Here is a 24133-nt window from a genome sequence, read left to right on the forward strand (position 1 = left end):
ACTGTTGTAAACCCAAATGAACGCCTCGGTTTCCATGCATTATTTATAATTCATTCTGGTGTAAAAAGGAAAAGAATCTCTTTTCTAGAGATGACCTTTGCCCATTGCTGAAATGCAGCAACTTGAAAATTTGGGCTCACAAACTTTAGCTTTTATTTTCTGAGTAATTCCCTTGGAAATGGGACCCAGTTTGGATGCAGCTGTAATATTAATTGCCTGAAGCTGCACAGCTGTTCCTGTGCTGTGTCACCTGGCGTGTGTGTGCCCCACAAGACAGTGTTAAAGAGGACAAAGAATATCTAGTCTCATGTAAATGCATCTCTAAATGGACCACTCGCATGCTTTAAAATGAAGCGGGTCCTTAAGCGTTTGTGGTATCTGGGCCATAACAGTACCCAGCAGTGTTCTGCAAGCTGGACTGGAGAATAAATCATCTGGTTGAATCTACAGGAAGAATGTGAGTCGACAGAATGAAAATAAATGCCCAGTGTGAAACCTGGCTAGGACAGCTGACTGAGTCGCCTGTGTTTAAAAAATAAATAAATAAATAAAATGTGTTGGGTCCCTAATGGGCAGGGCTTTGGCGTTGCACTTTAGAGGAGAGGGAAGGTGAGTTCTCAGAATGGGGAAGGAAATCAAACGACTTATTTGGCATCAGAGGTGGCTTTTGAAGCTATAAATGAGTGGGAGATCATGTCTGTCAGGAACTGTGTTTCTGAGCCCTGACCCAGGCAATGTAGCAAAAGGTTGGGATGATGTAAAATGTTGCGGGAGAGAGGTATGATGTGACCAGCTGGAAGGAAGCTGTGAGAGTTGGCTTCATAGGAAAAGTTCCTTGGGATCCTGTTGTTTCTCTCTGAGTCAGTGTGAGAGGAAGGAGCTGCGTCTTTACACAGCTTTAGTTCTAGGTCTGTAGCTTTGTGAGCATGGCCACTAACGTGGGTGGAAAATACTGTGTGTAAACGTCAAAACACTCTGTTCCTCTGAATGAGGGTTGAGAAATGTCTCTGATCTTTAAGAGGATCCAGGAGCTAAATCAGGGGAGATGAGATGTAGGAGAAGCAGAAAAGTAAACTTGTTCTGGCAGAGCTGAGAACACAGCAAAGTAAGAGCAGCACATCTTTGTAGCCTATATGTGCATGTCTCATGTCAGGCTCTTTCTCACGCTTGCACAAGCAACAAAATCCAGACATCATCTGCTCCCTGCCCATGGCATCTAATGGACAATGAAATGTTTGACGTCCTTTGGGCTCAAAGTGGAGGTTACACATCTTATTGTTTCTAGCTATAAAGTAAATCTACATGAAGCATTAGTGTTATGAGGTGCTTGAACTCTATACTGAGTTTCTTTTACTGGAAAGCCAGTAAAAGAAAACTAAATGTTTCCTGATTGTCTTGGTGCTTTTCAGTGCAAGGAAAGAAAAATTAAGGAAACAACAGAACTATAATTAAAGGCCTGGAATTTTTCGGTAGTTAGTTATGCTGGTTGAGAACCAAGGAGCCTTTCAGTGGACTGTTTTTATTTGTATGCCACCCTCAGCTATTTTGATGCCCTGTTGGAACCAGATTGTTTATTGGTGACTAGTAATGGTGACAAGGTTGTTGGTAAAATGTTGTCTCAGTTCCAGTGAAAGCACCAGTTCAGCTGGAGTTGAGATTTCCTATTAGTTACGTTTTTAGAGTTGCTGGGGGAGTCGCTGAGGTAAGAGCTCATGTATTTCAGGGGTAAATGCTTAAGTTGAACATGTAAATCTCAGTCTTCTTGCAATCCATTATCAGCCTGCAGTTTGTTACATGCTATGTTTTAAAATGTAGAAGAAATCATTGATGTTTTTTTTTCTTTGTTGCTTCACAGTGTCTCAGAGATAAAGATGGAGAAGGTATTATCCAGCCTGATGAAAGACGATCGCTTCAAGTTGCCCAGACCAAGAAGCAAGGTGAGTTATTCTGCTGATTTGGAATTGCTGCAATTTTCATTTACCAGTTAAGCATCGTAAATATTCCTCCCTTAGCTACCGTCTTTATGGTATGATGGTTGGTATATCCATCGTGTCAGGCAATGCAAATAATCATGGAACTGCCTTAGATCACAGTAGCCCAGTCTTTAAACTGCTGCCCCCCAAAACCAGTTCCTTCTAACTCTTCAGCAAATATTTTTTAGTAGACAACTAAGCTTTCTAGCTGTAAAAGCTTTATTTTTTTTTCCCACAGTGTTTCTGTTCTCCTTGGGTTTTCTGCATTAAAATACTGTTGGAGATTACAAATATCACAAAACTTTTCTGAAGAAATGAGCAAAATGTATTTGGTGTTGTGCTCTGTAGGCTTTTAAATTATTATCTGTATTTACTTGGAGCCTGAAACAAAGCTCTCTGTGTTGACAGTCACCTTTTCGTTGACTTTGGCAAATTTTGGGTCTGCCATCAGTTTGCTAATTCACAGAATTCAGCCATTTGCAGGTGACATCTTTGGTGTTTCTGCATTCTTGCAAATTAAATCTTCCAAGAACCCTCGTTCTGAATGGAAGTCAAGAGTGCATCAAGCATGATGCAAGTGTTTTGGTTTTTTGTTTGGTTGTTGTTTTGTCTGCTTGTTCTTTGTTTTAACATGTATGAGCCTACAACCTACCCAGTACCTTCTCAGATGACTGTTAAGAACTGTGGTGGTTTATGTAAAGATGCTTTTAAAGATGTTCACTTTTCCTACATGCCCTATGCTTCACAGAAAGCTGCATCTGTAGCTCATGTGAGATACAGCTGTATATAAAGGTCTTAATTTTTCACTGAAATCAGCCTGTAATGCTTATATTTTAAATGTTTGGAACGTGTTTCGGATACAGGCTCTTAGGTTTTTTAGCAAGTATGTAAAAGTGCAGTTATGCTGTTTTAATGCAGACGTTATTTTAAATAGCTTTTTTTGTGAATAAATACTTTCCTTTTCTTCTGAGTGTGCTTGTAGGTAAGTAACTGAGTTTCCTTTGGAGAGTTTTTCAACAATTAAATCTATAAAGTTACTGCACTTTAGGTTTGTTACTGACATGGGACAGAATGCTACCTGTTCCAGGCTGGAGGACAAGTGTAATTTCACAGGAAGTGAGCAGAATAGAGAACGTGGTTTGGTATTTTTATTTTTTTTTCTTCTTCTCTGGAAAATGACGGTTTGGTTTTTGAAAGTGGCAGGACAAACTGCATGCTGAATGTTGTTGAATGTCAGAGCTCAATACTTGAGGAGGTACGAAATCATTGATCCATTTCCAAAATTCTCACCTAAACATCTCAATGCCTTTGTATCCTTGCCTTTGGATCAAGAATATAAAGCTAGCAAACCTGTTTGTCACCAGGATCGATCAGATTGGTATTTCTACCATGCTTTCAAATTGTAAGATACTCTGCACATTTAAATGTAGAACGTTCTGATTTAAATACTCATATTCTGCCTTTCTCGCTTTATTCAACAACAACAAAAAAACCTGAGCAAACAAAAAACAACCCCAATTTGAAAAGTAGCTGTTACTCTCATTTCTTTTGCTGGGTAGTGCTGCCTAGGCACGCCCTGCCATGCCAGCTGCTCTACATGAGCACCTGTACAGAAGGAGCTGGTTCCTTTCACTTGCAGTCAAGGTGGGATGGAACTCCTGTATTCCCTCTGCCTTCAAAGTGAATGGAATTTTGCTGTTGACTTCATTGGAGCTGAGGTACATCCACTGTGTCTGTAGGATAGTCTGAATCTGCTGCAGGGACTTAGAAATACAAAATTACCTCTTTTTATGTGACTCAGAATGTTAAAGAATAGAGGCTAAGAAATAGAGTTTCTCTTTCTGGAAAAAAAAATCTACATAATGGGGATGAAATTACTATAGGCCTGTCAATATCAAATAGATATCTTCAGGAATTACTTGAAAAATATATTAAATGCAATCAAGAATTCATTCAATTTGTTAAGATTTGTATTTTATTGCCATCAGAGGCTCTATAAGTGGTCTGTAATGCTTTCTCAGATGCTGCAGGGACGTGTTGATGACTTTTAAGGGAGGTTAATCTCCATTAAATTCCCTAAGTTTGCTGTAAAGCCAGTAGAATAAGCGGGGAATGCAACGGACACTGCATAGGTCGGAGTGATTGAGGACTTGTTGTTACGCGGAGCTGAACCCGATCCATATGTGATGTTGCCGTTCGAGAGTGAGTTAGCTTTGCTTATCAGCTCTCGGTGCGTTGAGTCATGTATATATTATGGTGGTGCACACAGGAACCTCATTATAATGCTCTTCGGTTCTCATTGCCTCAACTGAAGTCCATTATAAGTACCCCGTTGGAACATGCATTTTTTGGGCTTCTGTGTGCAGCCAGGGAGCAAGCTGAAGTGCCTGTAAAATGTATATTTTATATTTAGGTGTATAAAATATATATGTGGCTATGTCTGGGTGTGTGAATGTTCACCTGCCTACAAAGAGAATAAATTTGATCTTTCAACTTTTATGGAGGGGGGCAGGGGGACTTGGCGAGTTCTAGAGGAGGTGTGTGGAGGTTAGTAGAAAGTTGTTATTAAAACAAAATCCTTCATTTTGTTTTGAAGTATAATGGAAGCAGGAGATGTTACAGCCTGTGCTTTTGGCTTTTTTTTTTCCTGCTTTAAGAAAGAACTCCGCTACCTCAGTCTAGTTGTATTGTGTTTCTATCCTTTCTCCCATTAACATGCTCTCTTAATGAAATCAGAGACTTTCAGTACTTATCCCAGCCTCTCAAACCTAAAAGCTGCAGTCTTTGTAATCCCAAGTTTCTTTCTTCTGAACGAGGTAAGTATGGTTTCTCCTAGTGTGGCTGGTGGGAGGTCCCCTGGTGTCTTGAACCAGTGAAGTCACATTGCAACCAGGCCCGTCTCTTCTTTTAGGTTATTGGTATTGTTATTGATCGCAGATCATACTAGTGGTTAGGGATCTGCCAGAATAGGCTCTTATTTTAAGCAAATATGGGGTAGAAAAAGCTCTTCTGTCCCACTGTTTCTCCGTAATGGCAGTAATGCTTGTTACCTAACAGATACAGCGTTCATCTGGGTGGAGAGTAGATCAAGCAAGCCTCTGGGGTAGGCTTTTATCTTTTGGGCCTTGGAAAAATGTGGAAGGGTCTCATATTAATTGTCCTGTTCATCTGAACCAGGCTGCAAGCAGGATTAAAGCTGGCTTGTGTGAGTAAAGCACACAGGATGGCTTCCAGTACACTTCCAGTAGCACTCTTCTATTTGATCTGCCCAGATACTCGCATGGTGTGCTGGTTTTGTATTCGCAGTTTGGCTCTGAGTCAGTTTTAAATTTAGATTTTATTTTATTTTTTTTTTTTTTTAAAGATGAACCTCCCTGGAAGGCAGGAATCAAACACAGATTTTTATTTTTTTTTTCATGCCCATTAGGGGGCAATTTTAAAATGAGATCTGTCTCAAGAGGCTGAAGGGGATAAAAGACAAGGTGGAGATGGGAGGAGGGGAGAAGCTGTTTTCTGAGTACATTGTTTCCTGCCATTTGCTTTTTTTTCATTTATTTCTCTTGGACTGACCTCACACTTTGGAAATTATGCACCTAGTTTTTTATCCCTCATTTTTGTCTTACTTTTTTTTTTTTCCCCCAGCACCAGGAAGAAGAGATGCCTCATTTTGAAACCTAAAGGGGGGAATAAGAAAAGTCCTTTGTAATATATTGCCATATTATCACTAAATCCCCTGACAGTTGTGACACAGAAGCAAGTCACCTGTCACTTAAGCTTGAGGTCTCTTTAATTTTCTCCTGGAATTCGCACCAGGCTGTCTTTAATTTGAGGCCTTTATTGGAATTCTGAAACCTTTCTGCCTCCCCGGTGCTCAGATCTATTCTGAGTGCTGTTACAGAATGTATACAATAACCAACAGAGGGATTCAGAGGGGGCTGAAGCACTGTTTATTTAACACTCTGGAGGGATTTTCGTGCTTATTCGGTCCTGGCTACCCGGCTTTCAATATCGCTTTGACAACCGTTATGCCCTTCTCATTAATTTTAAACAGTTAAAACACAGGAAAAAGAGAAAAAGTTTTCATTATTAAAGTGCTTTACTTTTTAATAACAGAGGATTCTGTCCGCCAGGGGAAAGGGCAAACCTCACTAATTTCACATTCATATTAAAAAACGCTGGGAAGGTGACACTTTGTGCTGCCAGGAGGCTTAACAAAAGAAAAGTGATGGGGACTAGGAGGAGCGGGCGGGGTGGGAGAAAGTTTTATGTTTCACGTCAATGGAAACTTGTTAGTCGCAACGCCGAGTGTCCACTTCAGGGAGGCAGCACCACTTGTAGTTTATTAAACCTTTACAGAGGCCCCTCGGCTGGAGACTGTCTCAGCTGATTAATAGGCGCACATGAAGTCAAACTAAGAGACGGCTCTGGAACGGGTGTGCTGTCAGTCTCTGGAGTGCTCCGGGAGATGGATAGCAGAGCCCGGGAATCTGGGAGATGCCCCGGGTAGCCTTAACACACCAGCGTTGTCTTTGCTGGAGATGCAGACAGACAGTCCAGGCAGCGGGTGAGCAGGACCTCGAGTCCCCACGTGTGTTTGCTTCGCTGAAGGATTACGCAGAGGGATCCTGAGTTCCAAAGAGGGCGCTGTGCAGGGGCTGCGCCAGCATTTGGGGTCGTGCTGTCGGCAGATTTGCTGTTAGGATGCAGAGGGGCAGATCTAGATCGGCAGAACATTTTGTGGGGGGTGTCAGCAGCACCGCCTGGCTTCCCCACTCACTGGGGTTCCCAGTGTCGACGTGCTGTGGTTCCCCTGGACAGCAGCTGGGCAGAGGGGATGCTTGCAGCCGTCAGGGAGGGAGGGTTGTGCAGCGTTAGCATGCAGATCTCCCGGGGAGGAACAACGGGACTGTTGTGGCGGCACAGGCCTAGCTGCAGGGTAGTGGGAGGTGGATGTTTGTCTTCAGTCAGCCCTGGGCAGGAAGACGAGGGGTTGACCAGTAACAAATTGCTGCCTTGGATCTGGCACTCTTTGCCTTGGGTGCTGGTTCCTGTCTGAGTGGCTTTTGAGATCTGTGGTCCTTTCTTGGGAGAGTTTCATATCCATGGATGCTTGGCTTTGCACTTTGCTGTCAACTTGCCATCAGATCTCTTGTTTCCTTGTCCACGTTTCCTCTATCTGCCTTGGTACTTCAGAAAGAGAGGCAGCCTCTTTTCTCCTCCCAGTAACAGCTTGCTCCCAGTAACGATTGCCTTCCATTTCCTGCACTGGATCCTACAGTCTGATCATGGAAAAACTTGAGCACATGCAAAATTGCCTTTTCAGCTCAAGGAAATTTCTTCTGTCGTGTCTTTGGTGCAAGGGCCTTGTCTTACTCTGGAGGAACCACCAGCAGTTACAGTTACCTAGGATATACTGACAGGGAGCAAACTTCATGTAGACATCAGTAGTGAGAGGTTCGTTTCAGTTGGCTCTCTTCACAGGTGCTGAATTTTTGGTCCATTCTCTGGGGTGTGGAGATGAATGCAGATCTCCTGCCCCATGAGTGCCAAGAAGAGTGCCAGGCGCTATGGGGAACTGCTCAGGGGAACCTGCAACGTCAGTCTGACTCCTGATAAAGAACCTGGGCCCAGCGGAGTCCGTGTAGAGTCTGGGGAGAGTAATCCCAAATAACTGCAGGGGAAATAAGCACTGCTATCTGGCCTGTTGAATCTGAGGAGAGAAAAATGAGGGGAAAAAGATACGTGATGGATGTTAGAAAACACAAAATTAAAACTGATTTACTCTCCTCACCATGGAGTGCTTACTGGCTGCTTTGACTTTAACGTCTTTATCTATAATTTTTTTTTTCTCTAGTAATATTGAGAGGATTACCTTTGTTGGCCCCTGGGTGGTTACTGTGTGATTTTACTGTTATTAAATCTATTGTAAACTGCTTCATTATTCCTGACTCAAATTCTCTCTTTCCTCTAATCCTCCCACCGCCCTTGTAGAAATCCTGTGGTACGGACCCTCAGGAAGTCCGGGAGCGGGCCACGGTCTTGCAGACAAAATTTGAAAATTATGTTCACTCCAGTGAGGTGACCGTCCGGTGGGCAAAAAAAGGTCAGTGCGTTTCTTTTCAGCTTATTCCTGAAGGGCTCGTTTATAATCTGCCAATGTTTTCTTCAGGGGCAGGGCTTCAGGGGGAAGGCCTGGAAGAAACATTTTGGGTACATCGGGCTCCGTAGGGGGGTTGAGATGGGCCCAGAAGGCTTTGTGATGATATTAAATGTTAATTTCTTGCATCCCCGTATTAAGTGCAAATGAGGTTTAATCTCGACTTTCAGTAGGATTCACATCCAAGGACTCTGACCCAATCACAAGAGCAAATAGATGGCATGTTACTCTGGGAAGGGCATGGGTGACCTGCCCAACCACAGCCTGGTGCAACACCCACCAGGTGCTTTCGGTTCACACCAGGGATGAATTTGAAGCCTGTGAGGCACGATGTCTTGGGAGCAGCTCTTAACAGGCCAGGCTCTTAGGCTGGAGGTTGTTGTGTGGGATGGGAGAAAAACGAGAGAGAGCACAACTACTCAAAAAGGCAGGCAGGAAGAAGAAAAGCCAGGATGGATTTAATAATAATTGTACCCAGGAACAAATCTGGGACTGTGTATCTGTCCTTGCCAGGCAGGACATGCAGCCATTGTCACTGAGCAGTCCAAGAAGCTTTTCCTTTCTGCTTCTCAGTTTGAAAAAGCCAGAAAGGTGGATTTGGGGGAAAAGATGGAGAGCTTGGCAGGGATGTGGTAGGAAAATAAACACTAAGCAGTCTCCTGAGAGGAGCCTAAGAGATGGTGCAGTGTAGGCACCCCTCTGCAAAGTACGATTCTGCTGCCCAGTGAGGCTGATCTGGGTGCGTCTGTAACTGAATAGCTGTTGTAAAGCTGGTGCTGGAAGTCAGGCCCCGAAGATCCTTGACAATTAGTTGGAATTTGTTCATTAGATAGTGAGACAAGTCCACAACATGCAAACTCTTTATGCAAGAAGCTGAGCCACACTTGCTCAGAACATACAGGACTAGAGCCTTTCCTTTTTTCCAAGTCTCCACTTGTCATGTGTCTCTCTTCCTGATCATTTTCTTTGTCACCTCTTTTGTGGCTTTGACCTGAGCCAAATCCTGCTGTCGTAGATTGTGTACAAGTCCTGCTGATTTCAGTTCTGCAGTTTCCAATCACGTTTGGATGAGAGAGGTCCTGACAAGATATGAGATATATGTACCTGCTGTATGTGTTTGCATACGGGTGTGGCACAAGCATCCATACATACTACACTGCATAAATCACATATTAAGTGGCCAAAACCAAAACCAAATGGGGAAACTGGCCCTAGAGCTGTACAATGTCATCATATTAACTGGATAAGGGAAGGCTGTTCTCAGGATAGAGCTTACATTCAGCATTAGAATTGTTTGAGTCAAGAGAAGTGATTAGATCTGTTAAAGAGGTCAAAGGTGCTTTTTTCCTGAATGCTGTACTGACTTAGGTGGTGATGTTGCAGAAGACTGAAGCTTGTACTATAACTACCTGCTTACCCCAAATTATTCTGCATGCTCTTAATGTTGCGTGGCCATGTTGACAGGAAAGGTTTTTGAAATGCTGTTTCATGCTTTGCCCTACCTCCCTGCGACGTGTCACTGCACTGTTTCTTACTACCACCACCCTACAATGGTCATAGTGTTGATTTTTCCTTGGAGTTTGAAATACTTTTCTCCTGCAATGAAAGCATTAGAGATTTGCTACTAAAGCAGCTTGCTTGCACCCATTTTCAGGTGTGTTGTGCTACTTGACCGGTGTATTACTTCTACTAGGTGCCCTTGTGAGTCCATGATCTTAAAACATGTTCCTAATACAGTCAAATCCTTGCTTCTGCATGGATGACCTTCCAGATGCTCCACTGGGATTCCTCATCCCCGTGCGAACTTCTAACCTGAAATGACTGTGACAGGGAGAAGGAACAACTGAATGGCTTGGGTCACTCAGAAAACCTCTGTGGTCTCTTTATACAGCTCACTACGCGAGCTCCATACACACTTGTTGCTGACTTCAGCACTAATAACTTTTTTAGCTGCAAACAAGAAGTCCAGAACATTTGTCAGGAAATCTGCCACGTTGTGCATCCCATTTATCTTGTACAGGAGTACTCCACCTCTTTCTCCTATTCCACTATCTACATATGCAAATTTTCCACTGCTGAGTGGCTTCCATAAACCCCCTCTTCCTCCCCTCTGCGCCAGGCATCATGAATAATTAACATGGCAGCTGGCTTTTGCTTTCATGGCAGACAATCAATTGGAAACCGTGCCAGCGATGCATTTGTTTCTCTCTCTTTTTCTATTTTTCCCCGTTTTCTGACCTAGTCAATGTTAATAAGCAATGTTTTGACTGCAGCCCGCTTTGAGAAGGCGAGTGGCTCTCTGCCCACTCATCCCTTCTGCCTCTCGGCCCCGTATTTTCCAAACTCCAATCAAATAGTCCAGGGAAGGTGCTGCCCTTCAAACTTGATTGACTGACCAGCGGTGAGAGAGTGCAGGAGGAGGGCTGTGGCTGAGCCCTGCTGCCTGAAGGACAAATCTCACGATGAGGGGAGCCCCTTTTGGGAACCAGAGGCCTTGCAGCTGAAGGGTTGTGTGCGAGTACTCTGTTCTGGAGCTGCAGTGACAGGTAGAGCTCAGGCAGTTGTCTTCTGATTACTTCGTGCCATTGTGGTTACAGAAAGGGGAGGGAAGCAAACCCTGCATTTCTCCTCTGCGTTTCACTATTTTATGGCCAATGCTTGAGCAATTTGCCTCACTCCTAGTGTGGAAAGGGACAGCAGAGTTACAGGAGCCCACTGCTGCAGCAGGATGCTTGTACTGGGGGCCGTTTTGGTGCATTCTTCTTCCCATTCCTCCGAGCTCTGAACGCTGGCAGACCGCCCCCAGCAGCTTATCTGGCTGTGGGGCTGGGGCTGCGCTGCGGGGCCTGCACTGAGAGCTGACTGCCAGCGTGGTGAACAGGTTATGGCACCTGTCTCATCCCTCGGTACCCTCCTGTCCCCCATTTCAAAAACCAGCAAACCAACCTAACCCACATCAGATGTAGCTCTTTGGTTTTTTTCCTTTGTTTTTCCACAGTTCCCCTAGAAAAGCGGGGCTGCACGTGGGCAGTGGATCGCTCTGAATCCACTCTTACATCAGTGCAGATCTGAATCTCCCCAGGCCAGCGTTGGTTAGACTCATGTTGGTGTGCAAAAGCTGTAACAGCTCAAGCAGCTTCCCTTGTGGCTTTAAGGTGATGTCCCCTTTATGTGAATTTTGGCCCAACCAGCACTGTTACCAGTCTTTTTGAGTTGTTTTCTTAAAGCTCTATGTCTTTGATCACAAAATTATAGAGGATGTCAACTTCAATTTTTATTAAAAAAAAAAAAAAAAAAAGCTTTTAATATCTGGCCACTATAATTGCACATAAAAGCTGGAAAACGTGGCTCTGACAGCACTGAAAGGTCTAAAAGACCTGAGAGTAAGGATTTAAAAAAAAAAAAAAAAAAGAATCCCACCCCAAAGGTCTTAGTTTAGATTTCCTGAGTGCTGTGATGAACGTCAGCAGCTCTGAACTCCTCAGAGTTAAGACAGTTACATGAGCTGAGGTTTCGACCTGCTGGTACGGCAGGGCTGTTAGTTCAGTTTTGGAATAGTCTCTCGCAGCTCTCCCTGGTGTTGCAGGCTCTGACTCAGGCCTGGATCTGGCAGCTTTCTGTCAGGACTTTGGGAAGGGGGCCCTCTGACACTTTGATTCTCTAACTCTGATCTGGGGAGTTAGTTCCAGCAGCCTTTGCTATCTGAAGAACCGAGGGAGGTGAGCTCAGCCTTCATAATAACAGGATCTTTAGTATCAAACATTTCAAATGCTGCAAGAAAGACGGCTATATTAGCTCCGACGGGACCAGATTTGCAGTGAGAGCAGGTTCATATTGTTCCTTTTGAAGAGTTACACCTTTTCTTAGCAGGTGAATTTGACCAATAACTTTATGCAAAAAAAAAAAAAGGCAACAGAACGAGGTTGTTGAGTGCATTTGAGCTGGTTTATAAGCCCTCAGAGGATGGCCTTTGGATGAGACAGTGAGACTAGGTGTTTGGAATTTAGCATTCTCTTTTTGGGAAAACACAGGTCTCTCGATGTTCAGATGCCTCTAAAAGAGTAACGTTGTGAAATTGGGAAGAAGGTGCAAAAAACTCAATCTTTTCTTCTCATCGATTGGGAAAAGGAGTTCGCTTTACTCAGTAAACAGAGCTTTGATGGATTCCCTGGGTCCTTCCAGGAGCTGATCTGCTAAAATGACATTTTTATTACTGTTCATAAACTCCAATCTCCTGCTGCTGCCAAGAGATTAGACATAAGCTGTGGGCAAACTTGCTGGTCCGGTGGCTCAACAGGCAAGGGCAGGAGAGGTTAGAGTTTAGAGCTTGCTGCTGTCAGGAGCTGAGACGGAGAGAGGGATGAAGGTGGTAGTTGGAGTGAGGGCCGGGGGGGCACGGGAGGTTTAGCGAGCAGAGGAGCAGTCGGGGGATTGAAGGGAGGCATTTTCTGAGCTGTCAGGTTTCCTTGCTGAAAGTCCCCCCTATTCCCTGTAGCGGGGAGGACAACCTGGGTATAGTTAACGTTACGGGTACGTGGAGGAGCAGTGGTAGCGTTCGTATTAGTGGATGATTGTCTTTAGAGCAATGAGCCCTGAGGGAAGGGCATTACAGGAATATAAAGATGTGAAAGGAAATTTGCACGCTATTCTATTATTTTTCCCTTCTGAGAAGGTGAGCTCTGTTCTCAGTGTGGTGATGAGTCAGGAAATCCATCTGGCTCTCAGATATTTATAAGGGACTATCTAGTAACTGGTGAAAAATGCATGGACTACTGGGATTGTGATATCAGAGGAGCCGTCCTATGGCACTTCCATGCTTCTATTTCCTTCTCTTCATCCCTGTATCCCGCTATTCCCTCTCTCCCCCTTTCTGCTGCCATTTGATGTCAGCAACTCGTCCTGTGCGATGTGCTGCAGACATCACCCTTTCTGGCAGAAGGGGCATCCTTACAAGAGGCAAACCTAATGCAACTTCATGTAGCACTGTTTCAGTTCCTAACCCTTCTCCACCACCTTTCTTCTCCTTACGGGATCGTACCAGTACTGCGTACAACCTTCACAGGTTTTTAACATGCCGACCTTATCCACCAGCTGCTGACCAGAAGGTGTCCCAGAGGACAAGACCAATGTCCTTTCAGCTGGAACAGCTGAATCTTTAAGTGGATATATATAAAGATGCAGTAGCAAACAGAATTCACTTTTTTTTCTTTTTTTTTTCCCAGCACTGCAGTCTTTCCTTTGTGCCTACGCTGCCTATCCCAGAAACCTCAAGCATATCTTCCACATCAAATCTGTCCACCTGGGTCATATGGCCAAGAGCTTTGGCCTGAGAGACGCCCCCCAGAACCTGACTGCTCTTCCAACCACTGGCTCAAAGAAGAAAACCAAACCGAGACCGAAAAGGTAGGCCAGCTTGACATTCTCAAGCCAAGGGATGCCACGTGCCCACCCATGGTACACTTTGCTCCCCAAGGTTCTTGTGGTTGCTCCATGTGATTGTTCCTGAGAGCCTAAATCATGTTGAGCCGGGCTTAGTTTGCATTGTGCTCTGAGCTGTTGTTTAATTCTTCTTTTTTCCTGAACGGCTTTAGAGAGCCTAAAAATTACATTTATTAAACCAACTTGGTTGAAGATTTGAGTGGGAATTCAGTTTAAAAAAAAAAAAAAAAAAGAAAAAAAGAAAAAACAAGTAGCTCACTTTGTAGTTTGACTTCTGATAAGATGCTCTGGTTTTGAAGTAAGCTGTTAAGCGTGGAGAAGCGCCTACATAGACTAGTCTGGGTTTTGCTGCACCTTACCAATTTCTGTGTACTTGAAACACACCAGTTCCTACAAGCAGAAACAGCCTAATTTTTATTTATTTATACTTCAGAGCTACCTTGAAGGATAAGAAAGGGCACAGGCAGTGTTCCAGAGTGAAGCATGAGACTTCCTGTATATTGGAGTGGTTCTCTGTCTTGCACAGGTCTTGGTGTCTGTAGAGCTTCAGCAGCAGTCCTGTTGTGGCCAAGCACTTCCACAGTAGAAGCTGCCAGATTTTTCCATTCCCATTTCCAGTCGCACAGACCTACACAGCACTGTGGTCCCTGTCTCAGGAACAACTGCAGTAGTAACTCTTCGCCCTCATCCCTGCCTAGGGAAAAAGGCTCTCAGATAGGGCTGTGTGCATAATTGCTTGCTGTTGGTATGTGGCATGGGGTGATAAAAGCATCAAGAAAATAGCAGAGAAATGAATATTTCCACTTCTCAAATTTGAATTTGACCATCCTACCTGTTATGAGTGAGGTACTGTGGGTGTTATTTTATCTCAATATACTTTCTTCCTTCCCTCTGGGCCTTGACAAATACCAGTTCTTCTCCCCTCTTTCTTACATCTGTTCCAGTCTCCTGGGTGCTCCTTTCCTGCATCAGGAATCGGAGATTCCCTGACAAATCTGGAGAAGTAGAGCCCCAAATGCTCTCCTCTGCTTGAAATGGAGCTGAAGAGGCTCAGTACCTCTGATCCTAGGTGCTCTGAGTTGCTTCCACAAGATAGATAGTCCTCCCTTTTGAGATTACGTCTTCCATAGCACAACAGCAGACTACAAACGTCTGGCTTGCCTGTAAAATCACTGCAATAATTCAAAGAAGGAAAGATCTTTCTTCTTTTCTGGTAGCAGTTGTGACGCTTTCCGTGTAATTGTTGCCGCAAGCTCCATTAGCAAATGTTAACCATGCAATTAAAGCACTAATCCACGTAATTGTTCCAGGCTGGTGACATCTCTTGCACATGTATGTATTTGGGGAGGGAAAAGAAAAAAGGCAAGGGGAAGGGGTTTTAAAATAAGAAGTTGGAGACGGCATTGTCCTGCTTTGCGAAGCCACCAGGGACAGAGCACTGATCTGCCTCCTGCTTCAGCTGACCCTCACCAGCAGATGGGCAACAGGATGGGAATGCCCCTGTGAGCGGGGGATTTAACGGAGCTTTATTGCAGGAAGAATAGCCTGATTAGCCGATAAAGAGCATGTAAGATGGTATGGGGTGAGCTTTGATGTCTTGCTGGCCCAGCAGGGTGTCAAGCTATGACTGACAGTAGCGTGTCACAGGATTACTTGGCCTGCAACAATGCCTCTCTCTGTTCCTGTGATGTTGCTACTCTGTTAGAGCTACTTTTTCCCTTGTTATGCACCTCTTTTAGACAGCGTTCCTCCTCCCCGGGTCTTCATCCTATTATAGTACAGACAAGCTCAAGATACGGTAGGGCGTTTATGCACAGGACGCGTGGGGCTGGGGGATGTGGAGGTGTTAGAACAAATGGTCAGAGAGTGATTTGAAAGCTCATTTGCACGTGGATCGGAGAGTCACAGCTCGGGGAAAGTGGGCAGACTTCGCACAGGTTTGTCACGGCTCAGGCTCTAGGTTTCAAATCCGGGAGCATCTGGAAAGTTAAGACCCTGCAGAAATTGCCAAAGTTGTGTTCTGTGACAATTGTTCCTGCCTGTGACACTTGTTTCTAATTTACTTCATCTGTGTGTGCTTAAAAAAAAAAAAAAAAGAGAACATAGTAGTGTTTATGCGCTAGCTTAGAGAAAAGTGAATATAGATTCAAATTCAGTAACTGCTAGCATAAATTCAAGATAGTGCTGTTAATTTGCAGAGAATTGCTTTTGATTTCACAATGACAAAGCAGAGAGCAGAATTTAGCTTGCCATTCAAAGACAAATGGCTTTTAATTGTAAAATGTGAGGCTTGAAATGATAGGAGCATAGTCACAGAGCGATCTTTTTAATTATATTTCTCACGTGATACCATGAGTGTTGGTTGTCGTATTACACATTGTCTCCAAACATCTGATACTTGTTTTTAATCAGGCTGCTCACTAAAGCCTCATCTCTCAGCACCTGCCTAGAGAATAAAGAACAGGCCATCCAGGTTGAAAGCAGGGGTAAAGGTGATCATTAAATGTTTCCTTATGAGGACAAAGAAAACTTTTCATTTCTTTTGAAGTCTCCTTTTGTGCTTAGTGCCTCCTCAGAGAGCCTGCTTGGGGAAGGTGAGGCAGGAAGATGTAGCAGCCAGGTGCGTGGTGATGGGTCCTGAAATGTGGACGCAGCCCTCTCCTTCTGAATGCACACGTACAACTTTCACGTATTTTTTAAGCCTCTTTGTGCAAACCAACTGCCCCCCTAGCTGTAGCGGTTATTGCAAAACCCGATCAGAAGATGGCAAAATCCTGTGCTCACGATTTCCTTGAAAGTTGAAATGCCGTATTTATGTACGAGAGGGGCACATAAACCAGATCCTGTATATTAAATTACACTACATTAGCTTAGTAAGTGCCTGGGCTCATGCTTTTACTGCCGGGTAGATGCAAGGAAGCTGATCCCGCTTCCACTGAGGGATTAGCTGTCTTTCTGTCGCTGCAGAGAAGCAGCATGCCCAGGAAGTAGCTGACACGCCAGATAGACATTTCTTTTGACTCTTTCACAATGCAGACGCCAAAAACCTATTGCCGTTCCACCAAGCCTCCCCGTGCTACTCAATCTTTCGCATTATGGATCAGCAGGGTTTTATGGGATTCTGTGGGGTGCTAATGGTCTGGTTTTTCCTTATTGATCTCACTGGAAGACTGGTGTGTGTCCCCAAAGGGTTTCACTGTAATGGGGAGTCACGACTTAATTTTCCTTGTTTGTGAACTCATGCTGTTACAAAGAAAGAGAGAAATCCTAAAGTTCAGTGGATCCTGCGGAACTCATTGCTGCAGGATGTCTCTAAAGCCAGGAAGGCTCAGAAAGATGGAGTTTACGTAGGGGTATAAAATACAGTCATTGTTGCTACAGCATGTGCAAAAAATAAGAATAAAAATTAAGGTGAAAATCCTCTCAGCCTTCAGAGGTTAAGTCAAACCTTAACTGATACAGGATCGAGGTAAGGTGGACAGAGTGCTTCTGTTTGAGGGGCTTGATTTACATCATTATTACACCAGCACTGCTCTGAATATGAATATCATTATGCGTTTAAGGCTTTGGCTGCAAGATTATTGTACTGTTGCATTCTTCAGCATTAGTAGTCAGAGAGATCGCTGGGAAATCTACCTTGTAAACCGGGCTCACCCTCTGCGTGGCTAGGTCAGCAGTCCGCTTTGGGTGAAAGCGAGTAGCCTTTCACTTGGTCCCCCTAGCCCACATCCCTGATGGCACTTCTGAACTTCCTGGCGTTGACAGTCTCGAAAAGACTGATGCTTCTGCTGACAGGGCTTGCGAACCAAGGTTGCAGCTGGGTCTCCCTGCACAGCAATTGTCTGATCATTAGGAGTAGTTTGCCTGCCAGTTTTTGCGTGCTGTTTACAGCTTTCCTAATATCACTTAATTAGTCAAAATACGATTTTGGAATTCTGCCCAATAGGAATTTCACTTGGTTTGGGCAGTCTGCTCTGGAAAGCCAGACTGGAGCTCAGGTAAGAGCATGGATTCCTGCACTGGAATGCAATCAGGCCCAGAAATTAGAGGAAGAAGTATGGCTGCTCTGAAAGGAGAGCTTGCCCTCACTCGGCATGAAGGCAGTTCACGGACACTGATGAGTCCTGCTTACTACATCACGATGTTACAGAAAGTCCTCTTATGAAATTAGAGTTTTATAATTGTAAAATCCACGTGATTGCTGGCTGCATATAGCAATGCCCTTTATTACTGTCCCGTTCTACCATGACTGCAGCACAGAGCCTTTGCTCCATCTTACAGTGAGCAAATAGGGCTTACACATGGAGCTGGAAAACCTCGGTGTCCTTCAGTACACACCAAGAAATGAGCAGCTTTCTCTAAGTGAAATATATTCTGGCCTTTAGGCTGGGAAACAGCCTGACAGAAGCAAGAGTCCTGGGAGGTTCCCAGCCTCCCAGTAGTGCTTTGATCCTTATTCCACGGAGTGAAGACCAGGGTATTATAGTGGAAGTGAGGCTGTGGGCTTTTGTCTCTCTGTATAGCTGAAATACAACTGACTTCAGTAGGTGTACAGTGAGCTGTACTCTTTAGCTTGTCTTGGCATGAATGCTTTGCTCTGACTGTACTGGAATAGCACTTGATGCTTGATATTGACTGGGTAATAATTATCCACGTTCTTCTCAACTAGTGTTTACATCAGCTGATGAGAGTACCTAGGCCATCTGTTGACTTGTCGAGTGAAGTATAGGATTGCTGATGAATTTCTTGCCTCCACTCCACAAAAAACAGCAATGGAAAAACCAGCCCAAACAGGGTTGCGTTGGCTGCAGATGGTTCATCTAACGCTGTAAGTAGACAAAGCAGGTGTTGCAGCAGCCTTGGCGCCCAGAGGTAACCCAGCTCTGGTGCTGGCACAATTTCAAAGCTGTTGGAGATGCTGTCAGGCAGATTGATAGCGAGATCCATGATGAAATGCTTTCTGATAAATGGAACAACCTACCTCAGTCTCCTCCAAAGACACACCGTGAGTTCTGGGAGCGTGCATCAGAACTTTCTGCTGGCCTCCGCAGCTGGAGCAATTTGAGAACCTTTGGTTGCTGCAGCTGCTGCACGCTGGTTAAAGGTTATCACGCTCGCTGCGCTGCATCGCACCAGCGTTTCACACAGCTCAAGACAAAGAAACAACCAAGGAGAGAGAAGTCTTGAAGAACAACTGTGCTCTCTGTTTAGGGAAAAGGAGTAGCAGAGATCTTCTGAGTCATCATATGACATCTGAGAAACCACGTGTGTGTACACTCCTCTGGCACGTAGGAGCTTTGAGCTCAGAGGTCGGCTTGCAGTTCAGCTCTGTAATGAAGCAGAGTGTCAATGTAACACATACTGGAATTTGGGAATGAAAATGAAAAATGGCTTCAGATACCCGTGCCTTTTCTTTGTTACTTGGTCCTTGCACACCTGAGAGAGTCTTCACATCCAGCATCACGGTTTCCTACTGTAACAAAACAATCTATGAAAATTAGCTGGTGAAAGTGATCATTCTTACGATCTTACCAATAGTGCTTGGGGGATGGCTGGGGTGTTGTATAGAAACAGAACAGCTCGTGCGTGCTTTTCTTCCTCTTCTGTTCATGCCTTGGAGCTTCCACAGCTTCTCAGCTATGCTGAACTTCCTCTAATCTTATTTTAGTTCACTTCTCTTGTTTTTCTTTGGCTGTGTTGTCGTTACTCCACCATTTTGTTGTTAGTGATTGTGGAGTGCAGCGGATGGTGCAAAGCCATTCATCACCCAAAGTGCACGAGAGTCACAGACTGCGTGTGTTGACGGCACGTTGCGTGTGAGCTGGGGGCTTCTGTGGTGGGTTAGTGTCACGTGGCAGAGCAGAAGACAGATACAGAAAGAACAGAGGGGATTAATCATCTGCATTGCATTCACTTTTTTTTTTGTGATGTGAATGAAGATTGTCTGGATTTTTTTCATGATATTCTTGAGCAAAGCAGTAAGTTGGGAGTTAACGGACCAGTACAGACCAGTCCAGAAGCATTTGGATTTCCTTTGAGGTGAAGGTTTGGGCGGCACCAGCACCCCTGCTGATCGCTGCATGGGAGGAGGGACGGGGAGCAGTGCTCTGGGAGTGGCTCTGCAGAGGGAGGGAGAAGGAAGCTGAAGCAGATAAAACAGGGAAAAAAGAATGTTATTCTCTTTCCTTTGCTGGACACTTTTTCTCTCTTGTTTGTTCAAGAGGCTTCTCTCCTGCCTTTTCATCTTTCAGTGATGTATTCGGCAAAATTCACGAGTTTCTGGTTGTGCTTAAAGAGCAAATTAAATAATTCCTTTTTTTATTTTTTTGGAGAAGGACAGAGCTTTTTTGTCTTTAAAAGTATGGCTCTGGCCTGGTCTTTCCCAGTCTTTGAGGATATAACAAAGTCATCTGAGGACAGTTCCTCTGTTTCCTTGTTTCCTTATTGTCTCTCTGCTGAGGCTCTCGGTACCAGCTTTTCTGAGGTTGCGACTTAATTACAGGTGTGCGCAGGCAACTGTAAGCTTGGGTCTTTCCTTCCTTCCTGTGCCTCCGTGAGGAGGAGGGCAGCTTTCTCAGACCGTGCCAAGCAATCTCTAGGTGCTCTGCCTTCCCTCTGTCGCTGTACAATGCACCTTTCTTACCTAGGTAATGAGGTGATCTGAGAGACCTTGGGGTGACCTGGTTTTTGTCCTATACCTGGGGCATAAAGTCCAAAGCAGTGGTTGCCTCTAGGGCTGAGCACTGGCCTTGCAAGTGAAGGGATGATGTGTCCCCCACTTGATAACTCATCTCAGCCGGCTCTCTGACTGCGTACCAATTCTGCCTGTCTTTTACGGGAGTGCAGGTACCCCGTATCCGGTGTAAAAGAGTAGTAGTCCAGTGGCACGTCTGCCTGGCATTCAGTATGTGACAGCACCAAACTCCCACTGTGCTGGACAGTAACACAGAGAAGTGAAATAACTTGTGTTTGGGGTCAGCTCCCTCCTAACGTGCATTGGAGCTGTTTCATTTTCGGAGTTACGATTCCTCTATTCCTGTCTCGTTTTCCCCTAGCTAATAAAACTGGCTATTTTCTCCTCCATTTGAACATTCCTTTCTCCTTTAGGCCCCGCTGAAGTCCTGGCGCTGTAGCACATCGGGATGGTCAATCATTAATGAATCTTCTTTCCCTGCAAGTTCCCCTTTGTTGCAGTGTTTTGTAGTTCCCCACCAAAACGCCGACTGTTGTGTTTGGAAGGAGGGATTTAAAGGGCTGTGGATTTCTCTGCCCGTTATCAACATGATGTGTTCTCATTAGGGCTCAATACAGCGTGATACCTAGACATGAGATCACAGAAAGAGATGCTGACAATCCAGGTGTTTATCCAGTGATGGGAACATGGGTTCTGTCTAGGCTGCAAATGTCTTATGTTTACAGCCTTCCTGTGAAGCTTTTCGCCACGGTATCCAGTATTGCCACACAGCTCTCTTCAATTAGCATCACAGCAGCCTTCGGCAGCAGGGAAATACAGTCATCCCGGGTCAGGAGGTGGGAGAATGGACACGGAGGACAAAGAGGTTAAATACTTTGCCCAAGGATGCTCACAGTGTGAGTAGCGAGGTCTCAGCTCTCCTGGGGTTTGTCCCATAACCACAGGGCGCCTTTCCTTGTCATTGTTATCTTAGTTCCTCTGGCAGAGCCCTAGAGACTCTCACCAGCTGAGCAAAGAGGGGAATTTACACCTTTACAGCAGCACAGCAAGAAGAATCTGGCCAGGGATCCTGACCTGGCGTGCTGTCCCTACAGGCTGTCGCCGTTGCCTGTGGCTCTTGCACCTTGTGGTTAAGCAGGGCCTCGACAGCTGTTCTTCTTGCCGTGATCAGCACAGGTTTCACAGCACAGCTCCATTGATTTCTGTGGCCCTGGTTAGAGGGAGAAACCTCTCTTTTCCCTCCATCCTTCTTTTCCCGTGTACAGTTGATCACCACGGCAGGGGGTATTGATTTACTAATTGGGCAATGATTTCACCCGATTGATGATAAAGTGTTGGACGACCTCCCTGCTGAGCCGAAGCTCAGCCCGGCAGCTACGGGTGGATTACGGGTCCTTTCCCTGTTGTTAATAAACTGATCTGTTGCTTGGTAACCCTCAAATTACTGTAGTAAATGCTTGGAGACACAAGGAAAGTGTCGAATAGAAACTTAGCCGAGTGACGGAGGGGACTGAGTGGAGAATACAGCTGTAGATCTACACCACAAAGAGCCTGGATCCTAAACTAGCGAGGGAATGGAGACTACACCAAAGGAAGCAGTTTTCTTCCCCGTGTCTTCCAGGCTTAATCTTCTAGGGAAACCATCTTACAGAGGTGATCACTACACCATTCTTCCCATCCTTCTGAGCCTTCCTTCCAAACCCACTCCAGCCGTGAGACCTACACGGGGATGGAAAGCAAACTATGGAAAAGGGGGCAAGCAAATTTTCCAGGGAGCCAAGAGTTTGCTTCCCTTCCTTCTTTGCACATTTGGCCTAAGGAATGACTTAATCTGTGGCTGCAGCCAAGAACGCTTTCTTCTGTGGTCCCCAGCATGGTTCTAGACACCTGAAGGAACTGTGAAAGGCTGTGCGGAAAGGCTGCAACCTCTAGGACTCCTGAGGCCCACGGATTGTCATAAACACATGCTGGAATGGATGTGGGGCTTCTGGTGTGCTCCTTCATTGTATTTAGAGGGCCAGATAGATTTCTGATCACCTCTCTGGAAAATCTTGAGGTCTGTTACTGGTCTTTGCAATGAACTGGTGAGGGGGATGTGCAGACACCAGTAGCTGTGGATACTCCCCAGGGCCACGGGGACACTGTAGGGAACAACGGGTCCTGCACTCAGGAGACTGCAGCTCAACCAGTTCAGAGAGGGTGACAGCAGCAACAAAGATGAGATTTGCCCAAGGTCACAGAGCAGGACAGTGGCAGAACCTGTGGTGGAAAAATGCTGAGCGGGTTTTTATATTTATAGCTGGCAGTTTAGGGCTGCAGGGAAATCCGTGTTGGGGTTCCGTGGCTGGGCAGAATGCAGTTTTGCTAAAGCTGGTCTCTGGAGAGGGGCTGCAAGGTGCATGGGATGTCTGCAGGACAGTGCAACAAACGAGTCTGCTGGTTTTGCACTTGAGAAATATTTTTTTGTTTGGGGTTTTTGTGTTTTCAAGGTCTGGATTTAAGCTCTGTTTATAAAACGTTTCCATTGTTCAATGTCTTAGGGCTCTTAGGCTTTTTTTTATTATTATTATAATTTTCAAACTGCTGTGTCACCTAATTCATCAGCCTTCAGCACACCACCTTTCCTCATTCTCCCCACCACCTCTGCAAGAGCATTTGTACAGAACAAAGGCTTGCTTTTAAAAACGGCATGATATTTTGCCACCTTTGCGAAAACCTGTCACAACAATATCTAATTTTGCATGAGACAGAATTTCAAATCAAGCCTCAAGAAAAGGAAGCTGTTCTTCTGCTAATGCGCAAATGTCACTTTCCACAGCTGTAAAATAAGTAACCCACCTAGCAGCGTTTCAGAGAGAAGGAAATCTAATGCCTGTTCTCTTCCCCCTGCCCAGGTCTGACCTTCTCAAGAAGACCCACGGCAAACATCGCCTTGCTGAGATCTTGCGATCTGAATATTCCAGTGGGATGGACACTGGTGTATCCAAGGTCAAGAAGAGGAAGAAAAAACAGAGGAAACCTGGCAACCGGCAGATTCCAACATAAGCCGGGACCTTCCACTCATTTGCTGCAAAACCTGCTTGAGTGCCTCAGCCGGGGGTCAGGGTGACCTGCCAAATCGACTGACGAGTATTTCAATTTATCAGGCAAATATGGGAGGGATCTTGGGGATCCTGGCCTCCTCCCTCTCACTCCATTCGCCCAAATGGAATGGAATCCAGGCGTGTCCTGTCGCACTGCTGCAATTAAATGTAGCTTCCCGACGATGCGTTGTGTTTCTAAGGTGTTTTTTTGCAAGAAAAATAAAAGAGGTTAAATACGGTTTTCAGAAAAATGCGATGTCTGTGTAACCTTGAAGTGAGACGCGTATGCTTTGCTGTCTAAAAGCAGAAACACTCTACGCTGTGTTTGCTTACTTATTTTTAATCAGCAAAGCAGTGGCAGAGGAGGTGTTCCAGGTGCAGGTTTAAGAGGAGACTGCTGCTTCCCATGTCGCTGCTCAGGGAGACACTTCTGCTCCTGCTGCAGGTAACAGCCAAGCCGCTGCCACCTTCTCTCCTGTCCTTTGTGTGGCGGGGCAGGATCTGTCCCTGGACACTGATCGTTAGTCAGATGTTGCCAGCTGTAAGGAGTCTCCCTGATTTCAGTGAAGTCGGGAGGACTCTGGAGAACTCCTCAGTGTAGTGACACATGGTCCCTTTGGGACAGAGCTCATGGGCACAAAACTTCATGTCAAAACTCCTCCGAGTTTGGGAACAAACGTTGTCACTGGGGGAAGGAGCCAGAGTGGAATCCAGCAATCTCCAAACTTCTCCTTGCCTGCAGCGTATTGTCATGCCTAATTATGAAATGCAGAATATGTATGAAATG

At 45.2% G+C, this 24133-nt stretch overlaps 1 protein-coding gene across 2 annotated transcripts in view; it reads left to right on the forward strand.

Moving 5' to 3' along the window:
- Positions 1-23597, forward strand: part of DDX31 (DEAD-box helicase 31) — a 47804-nt gene extending 24207 nt beyond the window's left edge. For both annotated transcript variants that reach the window (XM_035555262.2, XM_035555263.2), the window contains exons 17-20: positions 1856-1937; positions 7965-8076; positions 13353-13533; positions 23158-23597. In XM_035555262.2, the coding sequence (XP_035411155.1) occupies positions 1856-1937; positions 7965-8076; positions 13353-13533; positions 23158-23308 (526 nt within the window). In that variant the 3' untranslated portion in view covers positions 23309-23597. The remainder of the gene's footprint in view (positions 1-1855; positions 1938-7964; positions 8077-13352; positions 13534-23157) is intronic.
- The last annotated feature ends 536 nt before the right edge of the window (positions 23598-24133 follow it).

This window comes from Cygnus atratus, chromosome 19 (assembly GCF_013377495.2).
Source record: "Cygnus atratus isolate AKBS03 ecotype Queensland, Australia chromosome 19, CAtr_DNAZoo_HiC_assembly, whole genome shotgun sequence".
In the NCBI taxonomy this organism is placed as follows: domain Eukaryota; kingdom Metazoa; phylum Chordata; class Aves; order Anseriformes; family Anatidae; genus Cygnus; species Cygnus atratus.